Genomic DNA, 22,653 nt, shown 5'->3' with positions numbered 1-22,653 from the left:
TATACGTAAATCCCGAGAAGTGCGTGTTTAAGACTTAAGGGGTGGAGTTCCTGGGGTTTAGTATTAGAGTAGATAGGGTTTATATAGATTAGTCTAGGGTCAAAGCTATTCGTGATTAGTAAAAGCCAAACTTAGTAAAAACTATCTAAATCTTCCTGGGTTTTATTAGGTTTTACCGGCGTTTTATTAAGAACTATTCGAAAATTATAGCGCCGCTCTTAGACTTAATAAAGAAGAGTAGAGTAAAGGGGGTATTCGTGTTATCTATAAGGGAGAAGGAGGCTTTCGATAAGTTACGGTAAAGGTTTTAGGAGGCTCCGGTTCTATAATATTTTAATCCTAAGTTACTTATCCGATTAGAACCGGATATATCGGGGTTCGTTTTAGGGGCAGTGATTAGTTAGTATATAGATCGAGTATAGTATCCTATCGCGTTCTTTTTAAGGAAGCTTAAGGGTGCGGAGTTAAGCTATTCGACTCTAGATATAGAGTTAATAGCTATCGTTAAGGTATTCCGGTATTAGAGGTATTACTTAGCTTATAGCTAGACCCTAGTAGAAGTTCTAACGGACTACCTTAATTATTAGTACCTAATAGATAAGCTAAAGATTAAGCCGTAGTATACGCGATAGTTAGAGGAACTATCGGTATTCGACTTCGAGATTAAGCACCGGCTAGGAGCTTAGAATCCGGCTAACGGTCTATCGCGGAAGCCGTAGTATGCTTCTAGGTAAACGGACCTAGACGCGGAGCGTTAAAAGCCTATTAAGAGGTTTACTCGTAAGTTTATATTAAGAGTAGTAAAGAGGGTAGGTAGAATACATAGGGTCTCTAAGGACTTATTACTAAGTTTAAAGGAGGAGGTAGCCGATACCTAAAGGGATAATCCCTTTAGTGTTTCTTTGTCTAGGAAGGACCGGTTATCTGACCCGTGGTTAAAGGATAAAAAGGGCCTAATCTATTTTAGAGGTCGCCTTTTTATCCTGAATATATAGGGGTTAAGGAAGAAGATCCTATAGGCCTTCCACGATAAACCCACCGCTAGATATTATAGTTCCGGTAAAACGATTAATAGGATTTCGGACTTATTCTATTAGGAGTATATATCCCGGGACGTAAAGAAGTTCGTGCCCACGTATAGGGTTTATTCAAGGACTAAGGGGAGATAGTATAAGCCTTATAGCCTATTAGCTAGTCTTCCGGTTCCGTCTTATCCGTTCTAGGAGATCTTAATTAATTTTATTACGGGTCTCCCCCTATTAATTAGGGCGGAAAAAAAAAGGATACGATCCTTATAATGGTTTGCCGTTATACAAAGTATTCCTTTTATATCCCTTATAGTAATATACTAACTACTAAAGGTTTAGCTAATATTATATAGTTAAGAGTCTTTAGTGTTTACGAGTTACTAGATAGTATTATTTCGGATCGGGGTTCTTTATTTATAAGTAAGTTTTAGAGGACCCTATATAGTCTTTTAGGCGTCCACCATAGGATATCTACTATATTCTACCCCTAGACCGACGGGCAGACTAAGCGTTAGAATTAGAGTATTAAGCACTACCTTCGTAGCTATTACTCGCGGGAGCAGACCGACTAGGTGGATAAGCTATCCCTTACGTAGTTTACCTATAATACCGCGTAGTACTCGGTAATTAAGTAGACGCTATCCGTGGCGTTAATAGGCTATAACCCTTATAGTCCTGATAATATCCGGTTACCTAAGTCGTTAGATATTAGGGCGGTATCCGCTAAATAACGGGTAAAGCACCTAATCGCTAATCGTTAAGTAATAGAAACTTTTATTCGGAAGGCTTAAGAGTCTTATAAGAGGTTCTATAATACCGGGCGGACTTAATAGCGGTTTAAGGTAAGGGACTATATCTTAGTCTCCTCGAAAAATATTAAGTAGAAGCGGCCTAGTAAGAAACTCTCGGATAAGTACCTTAGGCCGTACCGTATTACCTTAGTTATTAGTTATTACGGTCTCGCCTATAAGCTAGACCTCCTATAGTTAATAAAGATTTATAATATTTTCCTGATCTATTTATTGGAGCCCTAGCGGTCTTGCGATAGTTAGGCTCCCGCGCCTATAAAGGTGGATATAGAGCTATAGGAGTCGGAGGAGTATAAGGTGGAGGAGATCTTAGCTTATCGGTTTAATAGGAAGAGGAGGCAGTATTTAGTTAAGTGGGCGGATTATGGGTATAAGGATAACACCTAGGAACCGAGGCGTTATATCTCAGAGGAACTTCTTTAAGAATATCATGATCGGTAAGAGGAGAGGGCGCGGAAGGTGCAGAAACTGTTATAACCCTATAAGGTCCTTTGTTAGCATTGTTAATTTATTATGTTATATCCTAAAACGCTAAAAGAAAATAAAAATAGTGGTGTCCGCGGTGTGTATATATAACGTCTACACGGGTTAGACTATTAGATCCGCTTCCTTCTATAAGCCTATAAACTAGTAAAATATTCCTTATTATCACTATTACCGTTAACCTCGACACCGCTAGCAACCCGTAGCAGGTTATAGATCTAATAAAAAGCCTTTATCTGTTTCTAAGCCTCCCTGGCCCGAACCTTATAAGAGGCTATCCGAGCCTCTGTAATTACGTTGTCACGGCGACGACTATACCGAGCATTATTAAAATCACGGGAATTATAGTGCTAGTTATTAGTATATGCCCGACGCAGCTCTCGCTGGAGCTTATAGGCAGCACGCTAGCATAAAGGAATTAGCGTGAGTATATAAACGAAATAAAAAAGAGATAACTTATAAGTTTTTTATCGGTAAAACCACTATATCTTACCGTGTCTATAAGGGCCTTTTATATAGCGACGGCAGCACGAGTAGCTTAGAGGTTTATCTACGACTAAGTTAGTATACCGGGGCGGTCTATAATAGACGGGGAGTATAACTATACCTCTTTATACTTCTTGCTATTCTGCTTATACTAATAGTAATAGCACTTAAAAGACTATCGATTAGAGTTACGGCACGAATAAAAGATAATAGGGCCTTAACTATCTAAGATAATATTAAGGAACCCCGAGCAGCACCGCTAATAGGGAGGGTTATAGAGGTCGCCCCCTATAACCACTTCCTAGACCGGGTAAAGGCCCGAGGGATCGCTGTTATTAGAAGGCGTAGTATCGCTATCGCCCCTATTAGCCCCCGGACCTTTATTAGTAACGTTATCGTTACTAAAGATATTATTACTTAGGAAGCTTTTACCTCCGCTAGGGTCGAAGTTATTATCTTCGGTTTTATCGCTACTAATATAGAGGATACCGTTGGCGCTACCCGATATAGTTATATCCCCTTTATAGTCGACGATACTATTATCGATATTATCGTTATTATTATTACCCTTATAGTCTATTAGCGCCGGAGACGGAGTCCTCTGGTTACCGGTAGACTAGCCACCGGGTGAACTATCGTCTAACCTAACTACCGGAAAGAAGCGGGTAAGGACCTTACTAACCTGGTAGTCGGGGACCGTGAAGGTCTTCTTATTAGGGAGGGCTAGGCCCCTTACTTTAATAGGAGTTATAAGTGATTCCGTACTAGGTACGGCTAACCCCTTTGTTTTAACGGGTATCTTAGACACCACGCCGGGTATAGCGGACCCTGTATTATTTGGGCGCGTTTTAGTAGGAGTTATAAGTGACTCCGTATTAGGCGTGGCCGGCCCCTTTACTTTAGTGGGCGTCTTGGACGCCGTACCGGGTATAGTTAACCCGTTATTAGTGCCACCTTTCTTAGTAGTCTTCTTAATAGCGCTATCCTTAATAACGGAGGTCTTATTAGTGGCGGTGTTAAGGCTACCGCCGGCCTTCTTACCGTTTTTAATAGGAGTAACGGGCTTCTTAGTAGGAGCGGGTTTCTTAGCGGGAGAGTTATTAATAGCCTTAAGCTAACGAGCTAACTTATTAGCCGTATATAACTAACGTTTCTAGGGAGCTATGCTGGAACGCAGGGGTTAGCTGAGTTTATAGGGCCACGCACGATAATCACTTATATTATTATTCCATAAGGAGACGAGATATCAGGACCACCAGAACCAAGGGATAGCCAGGGACCTCGCGTAACGCGGTGGAAAGACCCCCGGAGAACTCGAGACGAACCACTAAGACGAGACCTTATAAGTTACTACGACGGGACGACGGAGAATAACTTATAGATAAAGCTTAAGGATAAGGCTATTATAATAATTACTCGAAAGGGTAAAGAAGGGAAGAGAGGAAAATAATAATAAGCTAGGAGGACTAGCTAGGATATATTCTATAATAGTTATCGGACCTTAAGTAGAGCCTGCGTGGTTACTCCTGCCTACTCTATAATCTGGGTATGTCTGCTATATTAGGAGCGTACCTATAGCTTATTATTTAGATAATAATAAAGCGTCGCGTGTACTCCTTTAAGTCTATAGGCTTTATATTTAGCTAGGCGATACGATTATTTATAGATTATTTACGAGGCCTTTAATGACGGTTTAAAGGCGGAGTATTAAAGGATCTACAAAGCTTTATTTAGGCTTTATTATAATGGTTTAAAGGTTTAGGGGAGTTTAATCTTTATATTTATATTTAACTCTGGCTTTAATAAGTTATTTATAAAAGGCCCTATAATAAGATAGCTATAACCTGGATACGAATAATGGCTTATAAGCTAGAAGCCTGGTATAGGCTGACTTAAGCTATTCGTAGTCGGGTACCGTCCCAGGCCGAATCGTCTTCTCCGGAGCTGTGTCTAGAGGATATAAGTTAGGCGGGAGAGGGTCCTTACGAGGGCACCCGGTTAACTATATTGCTCCTAGGGGTATAAGCACCGGAGGAGGGGGCGTGATATCACGGGTATAATTTATTAAAGTCAGGGATAGCTTGAATAGGAGGGGATAATATATCTTAATAGTTATAAAGGGGATTAGATAGGGTATAGTATTCGGAGAGAGGTGGCCGAGTAGGCTCCGGGACTAGTATTATCCGGGCAGGTTTAGTATAGTATAATAGGGAGGACTATTAGCGGATAGATCGTGGTCCTGGGAATGGCTTCGAGGGGATTCTATAAGGTTCTAGGGGAGAGCTTCTGGTTATCTATAAAAGGGATAGGTAAAGCTAAACTCCTGACTTAGAGGTTTAGCGAATAATTTAACTCTTAATTCGACCTATTGGTTTATATTGCCTTTTTAATTATCTTATAACGTCTCTTTACTCTTTATACAAAAACCCCTAATAACGAGTCTACGGGACTAGACTTATTAGGGGGGGGTAGTATAATAAGATAATTATAGACCTATCGGTATATAGTCGGACCGATAGCCGCGCACGGACCACCGATCTAAACCTATCTCTGTATATACGTTACGGGATTAGTTTAATCCCTTTAGTTAAAGTTTTAGTTTAAAGTCGGCGCTTAGTTAACGAATATACTACGATTACTCTGCGATACTAAGCTATTAAGCCTTTTCTATAATATCTTTTCCTTAATTAAAGTCTACGGACTTCTCCTTTTATTATATAATTTCGCTTTACTATTAACAATACTATAAAAACATCGTAATTAACGCCTCTTATGCCTTTATAGTATAGTGGTGGTACACCTGGCACACGGTTAATGACCGGGTCGGTTCGAATCCGGCTAGAGGCGCACGCAAAAGAGGACCCCTTTTCCTTTTTTGCGCTACTCGGATCCTATTCTGGGGGGCCCTTATCTGCCTTAGTATATACGATAAGGGTTAAATAGGGGGCCCGTTAGACCCACCTTCCGCCCGGCTTCGCTAGTTATTAATAGGTGCTACGGGGGAGTTAGTCGCCCCACTATAGAAAAATAAGAAGACGGTATCGCGCTATCCCTAAGGGCGTGGGTAAAATACACGGCGTCTCTTCCACGATACGGAAGCAGCCTCTTACGCTATTACGTAAGCGTTCTATACAGGCACGTAGCCTGCGTTGGCTTTACCTATAGCTATCTAAAGAGTAAGGGAAGCTTAGGAGCTTTAACCCTAGGAAGCGCACACACACACACACATAAGTCGCCTATAAGTGGGCCCGCAGGGGCTAGCCCTAGGGCACACGGAAGGCGTATAAAACAAATAGAGACAACCACGCGCGCGCCGTCAATTCAAGCATATAGTCGGCTTTAAAGCCGCTACGGGCCACGTTATAGGCTTCCTAGTCCCGAAGCCACGAGTTTCGTATTAGTAGATAAGTTAGTATCGGGACCCCCGCGGCACCCGCATAAGGCAGCAATCCCAGAGGAGGAGGGCACAGGGGTTTTCATCCAAGTTATATACTAGTTCCCTAAGTCTTATACTACGGTTTTCCCCCCTATAGGCATCTAAGAAGGACCGTATAATCAGAATTCTGGCTCCTAGTATATATATAGGATAGCGGAGTAAGAACCAATAAATAAATAAATAACGCCTCTTATATTAATATTAAGGGGCTAGCGACGGATCGCCGATTAACTTATAAACCACTATCTTTAGGATTAAGTATAACTAGCGTATCCGTTAACCCCTTATTTTTATCTAGTCCCTGCTTAGGCACCGTTATTATTAGCTTAGGTATAACGGGCGCCTCCTACCTAGTATCCGCTTCGCTAGCTCCCCCCGGGGGGACGCTTATTCCTCGAGTCCTTGTTAGTAGTATCTTCGGCCTAACTACCTTAAAGGTATAGAAGTTAAAGAATTATAATAAAAGGAAACTCTGTAGACTTTAGTTAAAGAAAAGATATTATAGAAAAGGCTTAATAGCTTAGTATTATAGAGTAATCGTAGTATATTTGTTAACTAAGCGCTAACCTTTAACTAAGACTGTAACTTAAGGGGTTAGTTTAATCCCTTAACGTATATACAGAGATAGGTTCAGATCGGTAGTCCGTGTGCGGCTATCGGTCTGACTATATATCGTCGGCTCTACGATTATCTTATTATAATTATATACTAGTTAGCTCTTTTATAAACCGTTAATAACTAGTATAATATTCTATATTAGATAATAGTATACCTTCTATAGCTACTGGCTTTTGCTAGTTATTAAAGAATTCATTACTTAAAACAACTATACTAATATACCTTAGTATATTAATACTATACTAATCTATAATAGTAAACACGCTGCTTATAATATCGACTTCCTAGCTATATAATAGCTAGCTACCGCCTTATATCTATAATTATTAGTATAAGAATTAACTATCTACGCACCCTCTATTCTCCCAGGTAAGTATATAGTAGCTTTAATCTAAGTAACGTTTATTCCGACTAGAGCGTTTATTTGTTCCGACTAGGGCAGTATTTTCGTAGCCGGCGCTAGCCGCCTACTATCTCTCTCTTTTCCTTATTTTATATATAACAATAATATTATCCTTTATAATTATCTATCTATCTTTAATGCCTAAAAACATTATAATAGCGAGTTTGCTATCCAGTGCTTCGTATAATAATAACAATAACAATAACAATAACAATAACAATAACAATAACAATAACAATAACAATAACAATAACAATAATAATAACAATAATAATAACAATAATAATAATAATAATAGAAGGGACTCTTTAGGGAGACCTTATATTTCTATAGACAGACCGTATATATAACTTCTTTATAAGATTTTATAGGGCTATAATAAAGCCGTGAAGCTCTATAAGTATTCTATATAATCTATATAAATAGCTTAAGTAGATACCTATACTTAATACTTGTAGTTATAGACATATTTTTTAGATTATTCCCGCGGTGCCCGGCCATAGTACTTTAGTGGCTAGGTCGGACGTTGTTGTCCGATGATATCCCACCGCTTACCCCGACCTGCCCCTGGCAGGCCCTCCCCTACCTTACCGGGAAGATATAGGGGGAAGGTACAGTTATTCACAGTTATACAGGCTGGCAAGCGTTGTTAAAAGATTTATCGTAACTATTAGAATAATAGTTGCTGGATAGGTTAATCGTTATGGAGTTTTCTGCCGTTGTAATAAGAAAAAAACAATAGAAAAAAAAATCAAGCCTCCTATTCCGGAGGCTTAATTAGGTAATCTACAATCTACAATCTACAATCTACAATCTACAATCTACAATCTACAATCTACAATCTACAATCTACAATCTACAATCTACAATCTACAATCTATAATCTATAATCTATAATCTATAATCTATAATCTATAATCTATAATCTATAATCTATAATCTATAATCTATAATCTATAATCTATAATCTATAATCTATAATCTATAATCTATAATCTATAATCTATAATCTATAATCTATAATCTATAATCTACAATAGGTACAATCTATAATAGGTATAATCTACAATAGGAATAACTCCATAATCTATAATCCATAATCTATATCTATAATCTACAGAATTCGCTTAACAAATAATACCAGTCATAAGGATTCTAGTATAAAGATTAAATAGATAACTTTAAGGATATAAGCTACGGGTAGATATACTATACCACTATAATTCTAATAATTATTAAGCAGTCTCTAATTCCTATACTTAAGGGCCTAAGCCATATTACCTACTATAGAGTGATATTTAAAAAGGTATTTCTTGCTATAACGCTGTGTAACGGCAGATAATTGTACTAGTAGTTGCTAAGTTGCATAATAACGCAATCGTCCGCCAGTGTCCAGCAGCTATTGACAGCTGTTCTACAACTATACATTTACACCCTATTTTCCCGGTAAGGTAGCAGGATAAGATCCACCCCGAGAAGGTCCGGAGAGCGGTACTGCTTATCAGGAACACCTCTCTAGGCGCCGATAAAATTATAATAACGATACTATAGGTAGTATAGTCGATAATCTAAGCCCCCGTTATACGGCTTTACTAGGTATACCTTTAATTTAGCTACTACCCCCGACCCTTTAAGGAAGCGGAGGTGGTAATAATCCTGAAGCTAAATAAGGACACTAGTATATATAAGGGTTAGCGCCCTATCTTGCTCCTCTCCTGCCTTAGTAAAGGACTTAAGCAATTAGTCAGCTGCCGACTTACCTGGACTAATATATCCTATAAGACACTAAGCCCCTGAACGGCCGGAGCCCTACTAAGACGCTCTGCTACCGATATAATCGTAGCTCTTATACACAATATAGAGGCGGTATTCAGTAGACGCCAGGTCGCCACCCTAGTTATTATAGATATCGAAGGAGCCTTCGATACCGTCCTCCGTAATAGACTCTGCTATAGGCTTAGGGAATAAGGCTAGCCCTATAACCTTATATCCGGGGTCTATAGCTTTATAGATAATGGATACGCCCGGGTCCGCTATTTACAACGGTTACGAAGAGATGGAACGGAAGAGGGAGATCTAGAGGAAAAGAGGCAGTTTGAATTGTGGAAGACTGTGAAGACTGTAGAAGTAAGATACAGAGAGAGAGAGAAAAAGGAAAGGAAGAGGGAGGCGGGCAGCCTGGTATATATAGTCCTTTCCTACGGTTTATTTAAGCTACTGATTTGGTATCCAGACTCTCGAAGTATAAGCGAGGGTCCGTGGGTTATTCCGGAGGTCCTGAAGGTCTATGGGTCTATCTGAAGGTCCGTGGGCCTTCCTGGGGGTCCGTGGGTCCACCTAGGGTCCCGGGGAACTCGGGAGGACCCTGGAGGACTCAGGAAGTCCCTGGAGGACTTAGGAAGTCCCTGGGGGACTCTGGAGGACTTAGGAGGTCCCTGGAGGACTCTGGAGGACTTAGGAAGTCCCTGGCTTATAGGAGGTTTCGTATATCATACTATACCGTATATAGGTATATTTATTTTCTGGGTATAGTACTAACACCCCCCCGTAAGCTGACTCTTATATAGTAGGTACAGCTTAGCTAGTTATTTTATAGTCTATATATATTTTTAAGGCGAGGAAAAAAGAAAAAAAAAGAAAACCTCTATGTTTATTATCGTGTAGGGAAAAAATTAAAAAACCCCTTTCTTAATTTTATTCTAGGAAAACCTGTCTATAGGTAAAAAACCTAGTATTTGAGTTCTTTTATTTCTTTATAAGGCGGTAGGTTATATTCTAGTAGTGTATCGTCTTTATAACCTAGGTTTATATAGCCGCAGAGTATATTATAAGTCTCTTTTAGTAACCCTTTAGTTATTATATCGGATATATTGTATTTAGTGTTTATATACACTACTTTTATATTATTTTCCTGTAGTTATTATCTATAGAAGTGAAACTGTCTATCGATATGCTTTACTCTTTTATGGAATTCCGGGTTTTTAGCGACCTTTTTAGCACTCTCGCTATCTATAAGAATTATAGGAATCCTTGGTTTATTATTACTGAATCTTAAATTAAGGTTATCTATGAGTTTAGTATATAGATTATGTATATAGATTCCTTTTTTTATAGCCTCGGTCAGAGCTATATATTCGGCTTCTGTTATTAATAAAGCAACGACTTTCTGTTTCGATGAGGTCCAGCTAATAGGATTATTTATTCCTACGTAGTATATATATCCTAAGGTAGACGTTCTATCTTCGAGAATATCTGAAAAGCTGGTATTAGAGTAACCGTATATATATAGGTTATCTCTTTTATAGTTATATAGAAGACCTATATTAGGATATGCGTTTATATAGGCCTAGCCTCTATTTAGTGCTATAAAGTATTCCTTCGAGGGGTTACTTATATATCGGGCGTACTTATTAACAGTATAGGTTATATCGGGTCTTAAGTGAAGAGCTAGATATAGTAAAGCTCCTACTTCTTATTAATATTTCTTTATATCTTCTTTTAACGCCTATTCAGGGTTTGGTATTAGGACCTGTTTATGAATACACGGGGTATCTACCTTTTTAAGAGCTCGTTTATTATACCTTTCTAGTATTTTATTTATATATAGCAGTTGGCTTATAGAGAGTGTCTTTTTAGTTATATTTATATTTATTTCGTTGCCTAGAAAGGTATATACTTTACCTAAGTTTTTTAGTGAAATATCTTTAGATATCTCTTTATAGAAGTGATCTATTATAGTATCTAAAGGACTTATAACCACGATATTATCTACGTGGCAGAGGAATATGGCTCGGTCTCCTTTATTATGATATATAAAGAGTCCTTTATTAAACTCGGAGACTTTATAACCTAGTTTAGTAAAGATTTTAACCAGGAAGTTATACCAGAGTCTAGGGCTCTGTTTTAGGCCGTATAAAGCTTTATTTAGCTTATAAATAGTTATACTATTGCCTTCTTATTTTTTAAAACCCGTTAGTTGAACGGTATATATCAGAGTATCTATATCAGTATATACGAAAGCGTTTATTACGTCGAACTGCCTGAATTTCCAGCCTAAGGAAACGCCTAATAGGAAGGTAAGTCTGTATGTTTCGGGTCTGTAGGTTATAGAAAAGGTTTCTAAATAGTCGATTCCGAGTACTTAGTTAAAGCCTTATATAACCCATCTTGCTTTATATTTTATTGGTTCTCCTTTATTATTTAGTTTTATTTTATAGACCTATCGTCCGCCTAGGACGTTGTATTTTTCCTTTATTTTATTAAGGGGCGTATCTTTTATAGTTATTAAATCCCAGGTCTTTCTTTTTTCTAGTTCTGTTATTTCTGCTACTATAGCGTCTATCTATTCTGATTTATCTAAGCTTTATATAGCCTTTTTATAGGTAGCTGGTTCTGATAGAGAGTTTATAGTTAAGAGGTAGTAAGGCTCTATTTGAAACTATAGGTTTCCGAGAGTGGTATCTTCTATTAAGTATAATAAGCGCTTATTATTTTTATTATTAACTGATATATAGTCTTTAAAAGCTGACTTCGGTTTCGAAGGTATTTTAACTTATATACTAGAATGGCCGGTGTGTATAGGTCTATCTGGGTTATCGTAGCCTGTTGCTGCTCGTAGACTCCTTGATTTATTTTATAAGTTATTTTCTTTTTTAGTTTAGATAGACTTAAAAGGTTGTTTTAAGACCTGTTGTTATATAGTTTTTGCTAGAAGCTGATAAGGCTTTAGATTAGAAACCTGTTCTTCTTAGAGAGAGATATTACTAGTATTTAGGTCTAAAGAGGAAGAGTGTATAAACTGATTTTTAAGTATATATACGTCTCTAAACTAACCGATCCTTCTTAAGACTAGGTTATATATCTTATAATTATAATCGTTAAAACCAATAAGGGCACCACGAATAGCTCTGCTATCTAGTTTCTTTTCATTCGGGTTATTATTTTTATAGTAGGCTATAGAGCACTAGACCCGAATATAGTTTATATTAGGCTTTTTCTTTTTAACTATCTTAAAAGGGGTCTTAAAGCCTATAGCTGAGTTCGGGGTTCTGTTATATATATATACTGCTGAATATGCAGTATCTCCCTAAAGGTATCGAGGTAGTCCTAAGTGGAAAAGCAGGCTACGAACCTTTTCTATTATAGTTCTAATAGCTTATTCGATCGAGCCTTAAGTTTTATGGGTATATAGTGGTTTTATATTATGTTTTACGCCTTAGAAGAGGCGCTTAAAGGAGGCGTTTATAAACTCCTTCCTATTATTAGTATCTACTTCTTTTATTCTTATATCGTATTTATTATTTTCTACTAGTATTTTCCACTCTTTTATAGCTAGAACGACGGTTACTTCTGATTTATTAGGCAGTAATTTTGCCTAGAGGAACCGGGTAGAACGGTCTATGATTAGTAGAATCCAGCGCTTCTTATTATAAGTTATTGGTTCTATTAGGCCGCAGAGATCTATATATACCTTTTCTAGGTAGGAGAAGTCTTTGTATTTATTAACTAAATCTTTATTAGCTAGTATAATAGCCTTGCTATGACGGCAGGTATTATAGCTGTTTATATCTGTGATTTCTTATTCTGATACTTTAAAGTCCTTAAAAAGAGAGGTATTATTATATAGGTTTTTTAAGGTAATAGGGTTTATATGGCCTATTCTATTATGCCATAGTTATATAGTCTCTTTTATTTTTACGGTTCTTTTCTTATTATTTTGGTCTCTTTGTTTCTGGAGATCCAGGTTTTTCTGGTTTCTTTATAAGATTTCTTTTATTATATTTATTTCTTTATTCCCACTTTTTAGGATAACTAGCCTAGCCGTAGCCTAGTAGAGTCCTCTAAAGAGTCTAGCTCTTATATATATATTAAGGGACTCTTTTACTATTTCGTTTTTAAAAAGAATAAGCTGTTTATTATTAGATAAACCTCTGACTTTGCTATCCAGGCTTAGGAGACTTATTATATTAGTCCCTAGTTCAGGAATATAAAGGCACTCTTTTAGGAACAGTGTTTTTCTAGTATCTCTAAACTTTATAATATAGTCTCCTACGCCTATTATCTTTATTATATTTGCTTTTCCCTAACTAGTAAGCCTAGTAGTGGTTTTATATATAGAGAAAAGAGATTTATTTGTTATTATATAGGAGGTAGCTCCGCTATCTATATATAAATTCAAGTCTAAACTAAACCTATTCTCTGCCTAAATCCTAAAAATCCTTTTAACTATCCTACCTATATTCAGGTTAATATATAGAGTATTCTAGGGATTTTAAGTTATTATATTTACTTCTTTAACGTCTATTATATCCTCGGCTTCCGGGTTCGGGAGGATATCTTCGAATATAATCGATTTATCTTCTTCTTCTTCGGGTTCTTCAGGTTTCTTTTTAAGGATTATATTCACAGAATCCTTATTATTTATAAGCGTCTAAAGCAGTTAGTTCTTTAAAAGAGCCATAATAGCGTCCTCCCTTTTCTTATACTGGGGATTTAGGGACCTGGATCTGCCCCTGGAGGAGGAGGACTTAGTGCTCTTAGAGACCCGATTCTACTGCTTTTTTCCGGTATTTTCCTTTATAACCTAGCCCTTAGGAGCCTTATCTAGGTAAAGGAAATAGCAGTTAGAGGAGATATAGCCGGGTTTCTTATAGTTCTTATAAAACAGTCCCTTAGTCTTTTTCTAGGGTTTTTTAAACCCTTTAATAAGGAGAGTGTTATTTACTAAGGAACGCTTTATTTTCCGAGAGGCGTCTATTAATTTAGTAACGATTTTATTTAGTGTATAACTCTGGATATCGTGACGAAGGGACTAAGTGATCTAATTAGTAATAGAGTTATATCTTTTATCGAGGGCGTTAAGAATCCATGCATAAATCACCTTATTAGGAAAGGAAATCTCCCTTCCTTCTAGAGCTATCAGATTTTCTTAAACCTTATATAAGAAGGATTTAAGGGTTTCGTGGTCTAAGGGGGAATTATTAAAGAAGGTTCCTAAGGTATTAAAATCAGCTTAAAAGCCTTTCCTTTCGTATAGGCCTTTTAGCTTTTCCTAGACTTCGTGGGCCGTATCTAGGCCTTAAACCTAGGCGAGAGGTCCTTTAGAAAGGGTGGAGAGTATTTTACTAGCAGCCTTAAGAGAGTCTTCCTTCTGCTTCTAAGAGGGATTCTAAAAAGGTTTAGTTATATCGTTTAGGAACTTCCCTTTATAGGCAAAATAGGCGTGTATAGATATCCTCTAGAAAGGAAAATCGGCACTGCCTTATAGTTTCTTAACCGTGGGGATAAAATCCTTACTAGTTATCTTCTTAGCTTTAAAACGGTAGTCTTTTTGCTAGTATTATAAGGGGGGAAATAGAAATACCCGATTTCTGGTTCTAATTACCCGAGGGGTTAGATATAGGGGTAAAAAGTGGGTCTAAAGCGGGGAAAAGTGGGGCCACGTAGTAGTATAGTTTATAGATATTAAAAAGGTGGGGCCGTTTCTCGTATATTACGAAGGAGAGATTAGCTTTTTTTAGAGACTAGGGTTTATAAGCTATATAATATCATAGCCTTTATAGGGGTATAGTGGGGCGGTATGGCTGGTATATAGGGGGTATAGATACTAAGACTTAACTATTCGGAACGGGGTCCCGCTATAATATTTTTCCGTTTTTTCGGAAGGAAAAAAGGGAAAAGGGGAAAAGGGGAAAAGGGGGTGGCCTAAAGAGGGGTTTAGAGGTGGCCTAAAAAGGGCTTTAAGGTGGATTTTGGTTACTGGCTGCCTAGGGAGGACTTTAGAGGTGGATTTGGTTAGAGGCGGCCTGAAGAGGGCTTTAGAGGTGGATTTTAGGGTAGAGGTTACCTGAAAAGGACTTTGAAGGTGGAAGAAAGAGGGGATCTAGAAATTCCTTTGCTTTTCCGGGCTTATAACCTTTATAACGGTCACGAAGAGATAGAACGGAAACGGAAGATCTAGAGGAAAAGAGGTAGTTTGAATTATGGAAGACTATAAAGACTGTAGAAGTAAGATACAGAGAGAGAGAGAAAAAGGAAAGGAAGAGGGAGGCGGGCAGCCTAGTATATATAGTCCTTTCCTACGGTTTATTTAAGCTACTGATTTGGTATCTAGACTCTCGAAGTATAAGCGAGGGTCCGTGGGTTATTCCGGAGGTCCTAAAGGTCCATGGGTTATTCCGGAGGTCCTAAAGGTCTATGGGTCTATCTGAAGGTCTGTGGGCATTCCTGGGGGTCCGTGGGTCCACCTAGGGTCCGTGGGTCCACCTAGGGTCCCGGGGGACTCGGGAGGACCCTGGAGGACTTAGGAAGTCCCTGGAGGACTTAGGAAGTCCCTGGGGGACTCTAGAGGACTTAGGAGGTCCCTAGAGGACTCTGGAGGACTTAGGAAGTCCCTGGCTTATAGGAGGTTTCGTATATAGTACTATACCGTATATAGGTATATTTATTTTCTGGGTATAGTACTAACACGCTATAAAGGCTATATCACGAATATAGCCCTGTTATAATACGGTCTCCCCTAGGGGTCCCTAGCCTCCTTAGTCCTCTTCCTGCTTTATACTAAGCTAATCTACCGGATCGGCCTAGCTACCTTACGCTTTAGATATATAGATAACTACGGTATCCTCTACGTAGGACGCGACCTAGAAGAATTAATAAGGGCGGCTTAGGAACTCCTAACTAGGATAATCGAATAGGGGCGCCTAAACGCTATCTCCTTTAACCCCGGGAAGACTAAGGTTATACACTTCTCCCGCTATAAGGAGTCCCTCTCTCTACCTATATAACACGGGGATAAATAAATAATAGCTGCCCCGGTAATAAAATAACTAGGTATTTACCTAGATAAGAACCTATCGTTTAGGATATATATTAAGAATAGAGCGGCTAAGGTATAGTCTTCTATGGGCTATATCCGCGGCCTTAATAAAGTCTATAGCGGTGCACCACCCGCTACTATATATAAAGCCGTCTATACTATTATCCTCCTAAAGGCACTATACAGCTCTAAGATCTAATACCCTAGGCTAATACGCCCCGGTATAAAACGGAGATATAGTATCTACCCTAGGGTTAGTAACGGCCTCTAAGACTAGATTTCTAAAATCCAGGTCGCTATTAACTTCGCTATCCGGGGATACCTTCCTATATAGAAGACTACGCTAATCCCCGTTATACTTAGGGAATCTAGTATACCCCCCGCCGACCTGCTACTTAACGCCTCCTATTCTAGGTACTCCCTCTGCCTTAGTACCCTTAACTAGTCCTACCCCCTCCGGACCCGGCTATACTCCTACCGGCCCTTATATAATAGGGGTAATACCGCTTACCCGACTATCCTTATAGAAGCCGGCTAGCTCGTAGTTAATACCCCCTTACCTATACTAGCCCCCCGGGACTACTCTGCCTACCCGGGCGCCCCTAGGCGGCTCCTAGATAAGGAGTCGGCTATTATAGCCTTCCGAACCTAGTTTAATACTAGGACTCCTAATAATATCACTGTCTTTATAGACGGCTCGTAGCTAAACACGCTAACCGGCGCCGGGATAGGCTATAGGTACGCTATATATAAGGGTACTAGTCTTATATACACCGGCTATAGACTACTCCCCGCTACTAAGGTATTCGATGCTAAGGTTAAAGGGGCGAAAGCCGGAGTTAATACGGCCTTTACCGAATCGGATAAATAGACACGGGTAATTACGGTCTGCCTTAATAACTTTACAGTACTATAAGAGATTAACGGGCTATTTACCCTGATATTCTTATAATAAGCCTTCCTTAATATTAGATAAGCGGTATGGTATAGTCCGATCCTAATCGAATTTTAATAGGCCCTAGGGTATGCCGGTATTAAAGGGAATAAACTAATAGACGCCCTTACGAAATAAGGCGCTTAATAAATACTCTATTATAAACGCTAACCCACCTATAGCTATACTAAGCGGAAAGCCAGAAAAACTAGGCTTATAGCCTTCCGAGAATAGTAGGAAAACGAATAACCCTAGAGCTATAGGCCGCTTAACCTCGATGCTACTCTTTGCTCGATAAGTGAACTCCTTACCCTAGAAAGGTAACCGCTATATAGGCTACTCGTAGCCCGCTCTAGCCACGGAGACTTCGCGGCGTACTATAACCGTTTTAAGTACTAGGACGTATACACGATATACTCCTACGATAAGCTCAAGACCCCCGCCTACCTACTCTTTTATAGGAAGGCCCGTGGCAGGGTAATCCTATAAATAGGCCGCCGCTAATATATAGCGTGATAACTCGGGCGCGAATAGCCTAGCTTTATTTAATACCTCTACTTAACCCTCTTCTTCGACAAGGTCTCCACTAGATACGGGCCCCTAGACTAATAGAAATATTCCCCCTTTTATAACTACCCGGATAGATTAACGCGTCTAGAACGCTCCCCCCTAGAACGGTGCTTAGGGCCTTTATTCTAGCCTGCCTCCTTTATAGGATTAGTGGCTATATAAGACTCGAGCTCTGGTAACTACCACGCAGGCCCTAAACTGGTAACGTAGAGTAGCGCTACCTATATAACCGGAGGGTATCTAACGCCCTGTGGTTCTACGCACCCTATCACTTAACTAAAATCCCGAACCCTTCCTCTTACGCTTTAGGCGATTATAGCAGTATATAATACTCTCCCTCTCCCCTCCTTTTTGCTTACGTTCTTTACTTTACCGCGTTTATATTATTATCTCTTTACGGAAAGGTACTATACGACCCGTATACTACCAGGGTACGAGACACTATATAAACACTGTATTTACTTATAATATAAAGAAGGACTGCCCTTTGGGGCGTCCTTTACTCTAGATAGAGAGATACCACAACGAAAAAGACTATTACTACTACTTTAGTGGCTAGGTATAATTTCGAATATACTAGTAAGTATTATTATTCCTATACCTCTTTTCTTCTCTATACTAGATAACTTAACGGCTAGTTTTAGGCTGCTTATGCCTTAAAGGCTCACTGACTTTAGGGAATATCGAGTAGTAGTATAAGACTAGTGTAGTATAACGTATAGTTAGGCGTGTATATAAAAAGAGGTGCAATACTTAAGCGGCTTCATGGCTTTATTATAGCCCTATAAAATCCCACGAAGAAGTCACGTGTAAGGTCTGTCTATAGACATATAAGGTCTCTCTAGAGAGTCCCTAATAAAATAATATAACGGGTATAGGCCTAAGTTTCGGACACCTAAGAAGTATAGACCTATATAGTAGGGGTCTAGAGTGGATACTTTCTAACTTCTATTAACAAGACAGGTATAAAAAGGGACCTTCCTTCCCTTTTTCCTTTTATCTTTGTTTCCTTCCCTTTTACTATTTAAAAATATACATTTCGGACGAAAACCGGGTTATTAGTCTTACCCTTTCCGTCTATACGAATTATATAGCCATAAAAATCCCTAGAAATATAAGTCTTATAAGGCAATAAGTCTATCGAATTGTCTAATTAGGTCGTAGAATAACTCTGCTATGCTCCTAAAGGCCCACTGCTATAAATTCTATTAAAATCGACGCCCTTATCGAATACATTATTACTTTAGCTAAAGGCAGGCACTCCTCTTATTTGAAGCTTTTCACTACTCTTTTCGATAAACAATTCGGCGAATAAATAATATAGTTAACACTAAATAGATATAGGTATTCGCGTTATCTTACCTTTAAACGGCACCTATATCTAATTAGAATTAAGAAAAACGTTTTAAATATGCCTATAATCACGTATATTAGATAGTTAACTAATAGAAAAGGGTCTTTTAGAGTAACAAAATATAAGTAACCTGGGGCAACTATAAAGAGGTTTTTATTATATAGTAAAAGGAGGAGGCATTTAATGCTACCTGCCTTATAACTAAAAATCGAAGAAACAACGGCTAGATATTTTAGAAATCTTTCTTAGGCTTCGAAAAAGGACCTTACCTGCTTTAGGAAAAAGGAATAGGGCAAGATTACTGGTTTAGCCTATTAGGAGCGTATCCTGCCTTTAGTTTTCGCCTACTATAACGCAAAGACAGGCATTATTATCTAATAAGATAATGCGCCTGCTTATACTAATAAGAGAATAATAAAGCTAATTAAATTAAGTAGGTATAATTAGCTAGAGTAGCTCCCGCACTCGCTTAATCTAAACCCGATTAAGCAGGTATAGAATAAGATAAAAGATTTTATTTGAAATAAATATAGGAAGGTGGGTAATAAAAAGCTAAATAGGGCAAGGTTAATAAAGCAGGTGCTTAAGGCCTAGGAGGCGGTTCCTGATTATCTCCTTCGGAGGCTAGTAATATTAATACCTAATAGGTGTTAAGCGGTTATAGTAGCTAGCGGCGGAAATATAAAGTATAAGGAAGTCATGATTTTAGCGCGCTTTTAGCGCGATATATATATAAGTCTAATATTTACCCTAGGGAACTATATAGTCCTAATCGCCCCTAGGGTCGTGGTTAGAGTTAAAGGCATAGATAATATATGGAGAGCGGTCGGGGTTAATTAATACTAAATTCCGTAGGAGGTAACCTAATCCTACTTAGATCCTTAATAAGAACGGATAAAACTATTTATAGACTATAGGAAAACCTAGCAAGACATGATTATCTAATAGGAAGATACAAAGTAACTGCTTATAGTTTAATTAATCCGTCGCTTAACGACCGTATCTAAGGTTAAAACAACGACCCGAATAATTAAACTAATTAATAAAAACAAAAAAAAATTAATTATAGGCGGCTAGCGCCGGCTACGAAAATACGAAAATAGTACCCTAGTCGGAATAAGTCCTCCCTTACTCTATCCTGCCGAGATTTTCTATCGCTATCCGGGTTCGGAACTTAGGTATTACGGGCGGCCCTGTTCCGTTTAGTGTACGGCCTCCGATAATATGCGTTTAACTACGACTTGCCATGGATAGTCGGCTCTGGTGCTGGTTTTGTATCCCAAGACTTGCTAGTCTCCTTTCTCTGTTGCAACCCACAGCCGCCGATTCCAGTTCACCCGGGGCATCATCCAAGTCTGTTGCAGAACTCGGATGCCCTTCCGAGAACTTTTGGGCTCCATAGCCGACAACGCGGAAAATGTTGGCGCGTCCTCCATTTGTAGCCATCTGTAACTGCTCGTGAAGTCGGGCAAGATGATAGCTTCGCTTGATAGGATTAATAGTTGGCTGAGGGACGACTGGACGCGGCGACCAATGGGCCAAGGTCGCCATCACTATGGTGGTCTCCTCATCCGAATCAACGGGTCCTGCATTAGCCTCGTCATCATCTTCAAGGGGAGCGTTCGCGTCAAGGGCAGCTTCTGCACGGGGAACGGACAGTCAGCGCAGAACAGGGCTATACTAAGGCCAAAGACGGTAACGTACTCTGTTGTTTAGCTTGATTTTTCTTCTGGTACGCTGCCAACAGCATGTCATACGGCAACGACCGCCCTGCGACAGCGCGCTTCGCGCCCATACTATGACTCTTGCATGTCAAGGACCTTGCACAAGGCATTCCATTAGGAAGAAGAACTCCACATTGGCGCTCAACATCGACCGGCCCTAGAGGTTCGAGTTAGTCTTGGTCGTTGACGAGTCCATGGACCGGATATTTGCGTGGGTTTCTAGATAGATACCTTTGGGTTTCGGAACCTTGGATTTCAGCTCCTCCTTTTTCTTCTTCTGCTTGGGTCCCTTGTCTGCATCGCCTTCTGCCTTCCGTTTTTTTCCTTTGGTGATCTCATCTGACTTTCTCCCCGTGCCCTTCTTTACGTTTTTACTCCCACCCGTAGCACGTTTCTCGGTGTCGTCATCGCCATCGCTATCGTCGTCGCCTTTACCGACACCTGCCTCACTTGCCCTCCGCGCCTCCTCTCTCGCGGCCTCTCTGGCTCGTTCTCTTGCTTCTCGAGCTTCCTTTTTCCTTTGAGCCTTTTCCTTCTTTAGTCGGAGGCATTGAGCAATGTGGTCCTTGGCTGCTGTTTTGAGGATACTCTTTCGACAATGCTTGCATTGCTGCAGATCTGGGCTATCTTCGAGCGGTCTCCCGGTAGCGAATGCCTCCCTTGCGGTATCATCGAGAAGCATGATGACCGGTCCCGGAGACGATAACACGCCTGTGCCAGCAATTCCCTTCTTTCTCTTCTCATCTTCGGTGATGCATGTTAAGTCAGTTTCTCGCAGCGCTCGTATAGCCGCCGCGGCACCTAGCGGCGAGGGTAGTCCGTCTGGTAGCATACCGTCAATGACGCTCCCATCTCTCCAAATACCAGGCTTGTTATGCCTTGGCACTGACGTCTTGAGCTTAATAGCCCCATATGGTCTCGCTTTGGCGACTTTCTTGGAGGCCACTTTAATGGTCTCATCATCACCTAGAGAGATCTGTAAGTAAACACTTCTCAGTGCCACCTTGCCTTGCAACCTACAGCACCTTTCACTGCACCTGTCGCCATTACTGCGGTCCACGGCCGTTTCTCCTGGTGATCGCAACGCAGAACTGGTGCTAAATAGATCACTCAGCTGTCGTGTGGGACTGATCTGAGACTATCGATACACTCGCCGGCAGTCGATTGCAGTAAGCGGAGCCGGCCACACCATCAGGTACAAATTTGGGCCGTAGAAAGACGCTTTCCGAGAGTTGATGGGGCTTGGATGGCGTTGGATTAGGGAGCTAAATAGCTACATTCGAATGTCGCGCAACCTAGAGTTTAAGGCCCGTATACGGGCCTGGCTAGGGAGCCGAATTAATATCCGGGCTACTAAGCAAGGCGAAAGACGCAAGTCACTCTATTCTGTCTCAGTGCGGGCTTCCGCTTTACACTGGCGTATTACACTGTGCTCCGAAGTCTTAGTAACTCCACACTCGCCTACCTATATTAACTTTATAACCATAGTATTAGAAAAAATAATATATATATTAATGGATTCCTGGGTTTAGGCTCTATAATACTATATAAGTTAAAGCTTTATATATATTATAAGTATATTCTTATATAGGTAAAATCTCGCCCTTCGAGAAACACGGCCCGTTATAATCGGATTCCCTTAGGCGTAAAAGAGTAGGCTCCTAATACGATAGATTATTAAGCGATAGTATACTACCCGTAGTTAATTTCTCTACCTTTAATTAGATCGCTTTTCGTAACCTACTATACTTATTTTTACTTTATTAAAACAAAGATCGTCTATTATTTTCTTTCTGCCTAGAAACTAGGCTTCTTTTATTATTTATAAAGGCGCCTACTATAGCTTTATTCTTATTACTTTATAATACTAAAGAAGTAATTAATTAAGTAAGTAACTATATCTCTATATTAATTAATTAGCTAATAATACTTAACTCATTCTTTGTTAATAGTATTAAATAAGCGGATATAAATAACCCTAGCAGTCCTA

At 39.5% G+C, this 22,653-nt stretch overlaps 1 protein-coding gene and 1 pseudogene across 2 annotated transcripts; one reads left to right on the top strand and one right to left on the bottom strand.

Annotated features, from left to right (window-relative positions):
• The first annotated feature begins 5,580 nt into the window (after positions 1-5,580).
• ACRALDRAFT_t252 lies at positions 5,581-5,653 on the top strand (annotated as a pseudogene). The gene has a single exon. The product of its transcript is annotated as a tRNA-OTHER (tRNA).
• A 9,804-nt stretch (positions 5,654-15,457) lies between these two features.
• Positions 15,458-21,988, bottom strand: ACRALDRAFT_1094527 (uncharacterized protein; the record flags this gene model as incomplete). The annotated part of the gene is made up of 6 exons (XM_071019727.1): positions 21,689-21,988; positions 21,498-21,629; positions 20,895-21,407; positions 20,644-20,820; positions 20,253-20,579; positions 15,458-15,489 (listed from the first exon to the last, which is right to left on the bottom strand). Exons 1-6 carry the CDS (start codon positions 21,708-21,710, stop codon positions 15,458-15,460), a joined length of 1,203 nt encoding a protein of 400 aa, XP_070872845.1. The 5' UTR covers positions 21,711-21,988.
• Positions 21,989-22,653: the final 665 nt, after the last annotated feature.

The sequence above is a fragment of the Sodiomyces alcalophilus genome (assembly GCF_042370955.1).
Source record: "Sodiomyces alcalophilus JCM 7366 unplaced genomic scaffold ACRALscaffold_7, whole genome shotgun sequence".
NCBI classification, from domain to species: domain Eukaryota; kingdom Fungi; phylum Ascomycota; class Sordariomycetes; order Glomerellales; family Plectosphaerellaceae; genus Sodiomyces; species Sodiomyces alcalophilus.
This window is presented reverse-complemented; position numbering and strand designations above follow the sequence as displayed.